The 6812-nt window shown below is 45.5% G+C and overlaps 1 protein-coding gene across 4 annotated transcripts; it reads left to right on the plus strand.

The window, feature by feature from the left end:
- The first annotated feature begins 308 nt into the window (after positions 1–308).
- On the plus strand, positions 309–6718 carry zdhhc23b (zinc finger DHHC-type palmitoyltransferase 23b). 4 transcript variants are annotated; one of them, XM_034108527.2, is made up of 7 exons: positions 309–565; positions 1363–1488; positions 2402–2556; positions 3391–4080; positions 4403–4570; positions 5810–6079; positions 6347–6718. In XM_034108527.2, the coding sequence occupies exons 3-7, from the start codon at positions 2420–2422 to the stop codon at positions 6378–6380; spliced, it is 1299 nt and encodes a 432-aa protein (XP_033964418.1). In that variant the 5' UTR covers positions 309–565; positions 1363–1488; positions 2402–2419; the 3' UTR covers positions 6381–6718. The 4 variants fall into 4 exon arrangements, with proteins under 4 accessions (XP_033964418.1, XP_033964419.1, XP_033964417.1 ...); XM_034108528.2 differs by having other exon boundaries at positions 309–561; XM_034108526.2 differs by lacking the exon at positions 1363–1488.
- Positions 6719–6812: the final 94 nt, after the last annotated feature.

A 6812-nucleotide genomic window follows, 5' to 3' on the forward strand; every position in this document is an offset into this window, starting at 1 on the left:
TAGGCTAGATCAATTATTGTTCCTCGCAAAAATCCTTCTCTTATGAAAAGAGAAATACAAATTGAGTCGTAAAAAGAGTGCAGTCTGAAATCCTATTTTTATTTTATTCGGGATTTACTACAAAGTCATTTAGGACTCAACTATAGCAAGAAGTGACATCATAATTATTATTTGTTTCACAATTTACGTCTCCAGTGTATATTAAATAGTTAAAAACACATATACACAAATAAAATAGGCATGATCTCACACATGGCTAACTGGGAGGTCCAATCACGACGTCATGACGTAAACTGTTTGGGGGCGTGGCCACATGACGTCTCCCTCACCTCCATCAGCGGAACCGGATCCGGACCAACCGATAGGACCAAACCCGGTGTAAGACCCCTCTAACCGGGACAGTTTTAACACAGACCGGTGTCTATCCACACCTGCGGTGTTTCTGGAGACTTCCACCGCCCACTGAGGGTCATGTAGCTCAGACTAACCCCGATTATAGCAGCTGTTACCGGGGAGAAGACTTCCGTAGAGAAGCCCGGTGTTGTCAAAGCACCAGCATGTGTAGGTATGTTGACGCTTTTAGCATTTGTTGTGTGTTTCTGCTGCCACACATTTAAGAGTTTTTAAAGCAGTTGTGCGCTGTCAGGTTTGATACGTGATAATATGGGTCAACTGTGACCTGCAGACGGGCTGTCGGGAGACGTTAAATATAAATAACATACCTGTCAACTCAAGAAAAGCATAATAGTTCATGTATAAGAGCAGTATTTGTAGTGTAGGGAAATGAAGTGTATGGGTAAAAAGTATTCTACAAACCTTAATATGTCCAATTTCCTGTTCATAATGAGCCTGCCTGACTGAATCCATGTTAACTTTTATGTTGACATGACAGTTATTGAGATTAAAGGGAACGTCACCTCAAAATACATTTAAAATATATATAATAAGTTATAGTTTCATTTGAGCTGAATTTCTAATAAACAGTACATTAGAGAGGTTCCGCAGCATTAAGAGCAAAACAGCCAGATTCTGCAATAGCTTTTTCCCCCAAGCCATCAGACTGCTGAACAGCAAGTACCAGTAACATAAAGATTACATTACGCTGTGTAAAGAGCACATACTTTTTATATAGTATGTCTATTTTATTTATATGTATAGTAAGTCTTTATATTTTAAACGCACACTTTATCTTTAATTTTATCAGCACCACGTCACTATTATTTATTTATATGTACAATTTTAGCAAGTTTTTATATTGGCCTGTTCCTGTAAGCCAGTACAACGACATTTCGTTTTAATAGTACACTCTGTGTCTTGTTGAAATGACAATAAAGTATGTCTATGTCTATCTATCAAACCCAGGGCTTGATAATGGCCCTGTGAGGCCCTAACAGCACCCAGGGGCCCAGTCGTCACATGTGGAGGGTCATGCTGAACAGGAATCCTGTGATATAACCTGTAAAGGACTTTTTTAAATGACAGTTAAAGGTAACTTTCTCAAACACTTTGCAGGTAAATCTCTTGAAATATGATATTCATCATCCTGAGCGGGAATCATCATTAGTGATTAATTAGCTGACTACTTTAATGATTGAATATTGACTGTTTTCTCTATGAGATGTATGAAAATAGTCAAACAAAATCACTATTTCCCTCTACTTCCAAAGCCCAATGTGTCATGTTGTTAAGCACTTTTTTGAAACCTAAAGGCACTCAGTTAACTATCACATACAATTAAGAAAAGCAGAGCATTCTCACAACGTAAAAGCTTAAAGTACCAGCTATCAAAATAGTTTTAGATTCATTGTCTGTCTTCCTACTGAGCTACATCCATCCTTCCTGCAATTCAATATATTCTGGGAGCCCTGCAGCATTTGCAAACATTATTTATCAGTACATGCAGCCGTTTGTCTTCTCTTTATATACTTTACTTCAAAGTTGCCTTGAAGAACTCACCAGGTAAATGGTATTGACCCTTTAATCAACATCTGAGGACTTATACTAAAACACAACGTCACGCTTTGATTGATTGCTAATCCGAGGCTCATTTACCAGCGCCGGATCCCCAGAGAGGTCTAAACTGAGCCGCAGCATTAATCCCACTTAGCCTGTGCTCGGAGATGAAGGGGACACTGAAGACCGGGGATTGTTATAAATGCTTTCAATACCTCCGCTCACCTCAGCTCAGATCCATCAGAGGCGTGCAAATAAGCCAGCAGCCGTGGGACGGTTCAGCTCATCAGTAAAGCGTGACAGATGTGTGACAGATGTGAGGGGGAAAGGTGGACTGGGTGGGGTCAAATAGGCAAGGTCTGTCGCATGGTGGAAATCTGTTACAGTACGAGTCTGTTACTGTGGTTTCATCTATAACATGATAATGGTTCTAATGTTTTCTTTATAGGCTGTAAGGCTGTCCATCATGAAGAAGCGTGGTAAAAAGCATCTGGAGGAGGAGGAGACGTTGTGCTGCTGCGAGTATGTGAACAGACTGGGGGAGCGCAGCCATGTGGCCGCCTGCTGCTGCGACTGCGAGGACCTGGACGACGCCTGTGACCGGTGAGGGACATGTCCGTCTATATTTACATGTACAACTGATCCATTACTTATTTTTTTCTCACATTTTGTCCATCACAGTTATTTCAAGTGCTTGTTTTGTCCGATCAACAGCCGGAAATTCAACTATAATAATTCCTTGCATTTATTATAGCGCTTTTTCCAGTGCTCAAAGCGCTTTACAGATACACATTACACACATATGTTTTATACATGCAATGGTCACTGTGGACAATACCCACAGGAGCACGTTCAGGTGAAGTGTCTTGCCCAAGGACACACCGGCTTTACAGACGCAGCAGCGGCGGGTTTCACCCCTTGATCTGATGATCATTGCACAGCACACTGCGTCACACCGTCCATCTTCACACCTCGAGGTCATCGAGGCGCTTTCACAAGTACACATTAGTATCATACATGTACTGTGGACAATACCCACAGGAGCAAATCCGGGTGAAGTGTCTTGCCCAAGGACACAACGGCCTGACGCAGTGACGGCGGGAGCGGGTTTCGAACTGGAGTTCCCCAGCACTCCCCCTTGATCTGATGATCGGATGCACAGACCACTGCGCCACCCGTACCCGTATAATCAATTTACAATGATATTAAATAGCAGAAAACATGAAATCCCCAAAGTGGAGAAGCTCGTACCATCTTTTATCTCTGCGTGGCAAAAACAAGGTTTGGTCGGTGGATCAGTAGTCGACCGCTTTGATCCAAACTGAAAATATCTACTATTATGCTTTTTGCGTTTTCCCCGTCCTGTCGTGCGTCACATCGGTTTCTCCTGAAGATCATCAGATTACGCCCTCTTCAAGTTTTTCCTTCCTCTTTCAGGTTTCTAAAGAGGGAGACTCAGAAACCCGAGTCCCTGTCTCATGTGGCTGCAGTTTTCACAGACCGGATCCGAGTGCCCTGGCTGTGGGGGGGGGCTCGCAGAGTGGAGCTGTCCGTCATCCCTCCTCTCATCCTCCTCCCGGTGCTTCTTCACATCGCTGCCCTCCACTTCCTGCTGGGCGTGGTGTCTCTGATCGCTCTGCCCGGCCTGGTGCTGTGGTACTACTACTCCACCCACCGCAAGAAGGGCCGCACGCTGTTCTTCCTCAGCCTCGCCCTCTTCTCCATCGGGTACATGTACTTCTTGTTCCTCACCGAGGTGCTTCCCCGCGGGGATTTTGGTCTCATCCAGCCGGCTGTTGTAACTTTAGGGGTCATGCTCACCCTGGCGGCGCTTCTCCACACCAAGAGAGACCCTGGCATCGTGCGGCTGAACCTAGAGGACGTCCACAGCACGGTGACGTATCACAGCCCTCTGGCAGAGAGAGACTCTGCTGTGAACGGGGGGAAACACGACGTGACGATGACTGTAGCCAACAGGGCGGAAACGGCGAAGCAAGAGGAGGCGGATCTGCAGGAAAGCGGCCGTAGGAGCTGGTGTCCCGTGTGCAAAGTGGTGAGACCCCCGAGGGCGGGGCACTGTCGGATCTGTGGCGTCTGCGTCCGGCGTCTGGACCACCACTGTGTCTGGTGGGTCCCCTCAGAGCCTCTCACTCCGCCTGTCTTCCCTGATTCTCCCTCTGTCTCACATCTCAACTCTGAGGTCTTCTTGTTTGTCGTCTGCTCGTCTTTTCAACAAGTTTTTCAATAAATCTAAAGACTGAATGGGTGTTTGTCCTGGTCACACCGGTCGTGTCTTTATTAGCCATATTTGTGTGTTGAACATCACACTGATTATGTGCAGCTACTATAAACAGTTTCCTGCTTTCATCCCATGTGTTTAGTGTACGATGATTTGTCAGCCTGTGTGTGTACTTGTGTGTTTGTGCGTCTCCTCCCTCGGTGCCGGCAGGATAAACAGCTGTGTGGGGCTGGCCAATCACCGCAGCTTCCTGCTTCTGCTCCTCCTCTTCCTGTCGACGTCTTTGTACGGGATCAGCCTGGTGCTGCGGAGCGTGTGTCCGGATCAGCTGCTCCTCACCGCCCTGCTGTACTGCCCCGGGGTCTACGACCAGTACAGGTACTGAGAAACACTCTTTGAACACTCTGGGCTGCAACTTTAAAGGGGACCTATCATGCAAAATGCACTTTGTGATGTCTTTTATACATCAATGTGTCCCCGGTGTGTCGGGGAACTCACGCAGCGTCAGAAAATAAAACCCTCTCTCTTTTCCTCCGTACCCAAATCTCTAAAAACGGGCTACAACGGAGCTGATCCAGATTTGCGTCCGATATGACATCATATCTGAAATGTGGACCCACGGCCCAATCAGAAACGTTGCTTTCAGAAACAATGCCCGACTGTTTTGGACGTATTATGGTCGGTGTTTACATTAGCATCGCTAGCACTTCGAGCTAACCTGTACTGGAGAGCATGTGTGTGAAGAAGCAGGAAGTAAAAAGGAACTCACCTTGTGGTATAACCGGCAAGAGAGAAAGCCTTTGAGCTCCAGACTGTTTCAGATCCTTGATAATCCATGATATGGCGTTTCATCACGGCAGCATTTAGTTTAGACGGTAGCTGCCGGGTCCCGCATGAGCTCAGACCCCTCCTTTTTAAAAAAAATCAATTTCTTCTTCTTTTTTAAAGCTTTATCCCCAAAATCAGCACTTTTGAACCAGGAAGTGAAATAGAGGGATATGAGGCATGGCTAGAATGATCTGTTTGGTATTTTGAGTAAAACACTTCGTAAATGTTTTTTATATATTTCTATATATCTGAGACCTGTGCTATTGCCTACAAATAGCCTGATAGGTGACGTTTAACATTAAAGTCACTATTTACCTTATTCTAAAGCTCCATTAGTCTGCTCTGCTGAGACAGGTTTTTGCCACAAAATGACTCAATCCCCGTGGAAACGCTTTATTGTGTTGTTGCTTTACCCTAAGGCAGAACAGAATAGTCAGTCAAAAAGTCAACAATTATTAAAAAGAAATAAAGATATAACTATTTTCAAAATTAAAAACATAAGCAATAAGCTTCAATCAATATTTGTTTCAAAAACAGGAAACTTGCTCTTGCCCATCAAACACCTTCTGTCGGCAGCACTTAAGCTAATGCAGTAGCACCTAAACGGGTTGGGGTTATGGAACTGTGCCTGCAGGATTCATGCTTTTGAGTTAATGCACGTTTTGAAAGTCGCTGTGGATAAAAGTGTCAGCTAACTTCAATGTAAAGTCAAATTCCATATTGTACTCTGCACACCACAGAGCACTGACCCATATGTATTGACCCTCTGGTCTCTTGGCTGTGTTCCAGCGCTGCGCTGTGCTTCACCTGTGCGTGGTACAGCAGCATGGTGTCCTGCGGGCTGCTCCACCTGCTGCTGGTGCAGATCATCAACGTCAGCTTCAACGTGACGGAGCGCGAGGCCCGCCTGGCCCTGAGAGAGAAGACCGCTCGCAGCTCCTACTGGGGGCTCGTCGTGGACACCGGGGTCTACTCTCGAGGCTTCCGTGAAAACTGGGCTGAGTTCATGAGCATGGGAGAAAAACTGAATCCCCCAACCCCCCTCCCCACAGACCTGGTGTAAGAGACGCTGATTTTAAGTTCTTGTTCATGTCCACTGGATGGCAGCATGGCTTCTTTCACTTCTGATATCTTCTCACTGCAGTTATTGCATTTCAAGAAATCATACATTCTCTTCCCGTAATGTCACTCACAGCTGGTATCTCCTCCATGCAGCTGTTTGACCTTTACACCTGTCATCCATCTCTCTCCCAAATAAGATAAAGAGCATTCCTGCACACCGCCTGTCGTCCCAGGACTTCAATATTGTCTCTATGTCTCCTCTAGTGCCTTGCTGGGAGACGGACAAAAACGAGACTGAGTAATGTGTCCTGCTTCTCGTGGAGACGTTTTCTCGGCGGCAGCACAATGACGACGAGTCCCGCACAAAAACACCGACTGGTCGTTCTTTTTCTCCAGGAACTCTTCGCAAAAACTTTTACCAGCCTCACTCGGACTTGGATATTTGCCGCGGATGAATTAAACAGCTCAGCAGCATCAGGCTGATTAAAGTCGTACAGCTTGCATTAATCACAATGATTGATCGGTTAGTTATAAATATATGAGCAGCCACGTTGTATATCAAGCTGGTTCAAACTCCTGAATGGACCAGCTCTGGGAATATGAAAGTGAATAAACACATAAATGTCACCTTGAGAAGTTTCCACGATCGCTGCTTTTATTCGAGCCATTTCCTCCAACAGTTCTATGGGTCCAGGTAAATTTTTTTTGCATGAAATGAACGTGAGAACGG

The sequence above is a fragment of the Pseudochaenichthys georgianus genome, chromosome 20 (genome assembly GCF_902827115.2).
Source record: "Pseudochaenichthys georgianus chromosome 20, fPseGeo1.2, whole genome shotgun sequence".
Taxonomy (NCBI): Eukaryota; Metazoa; Chordata; class Actinopteri; order Perciformes; family Channichthyidae; genus Pseudochaenichthys; species Pseudochaenichthys georgianus.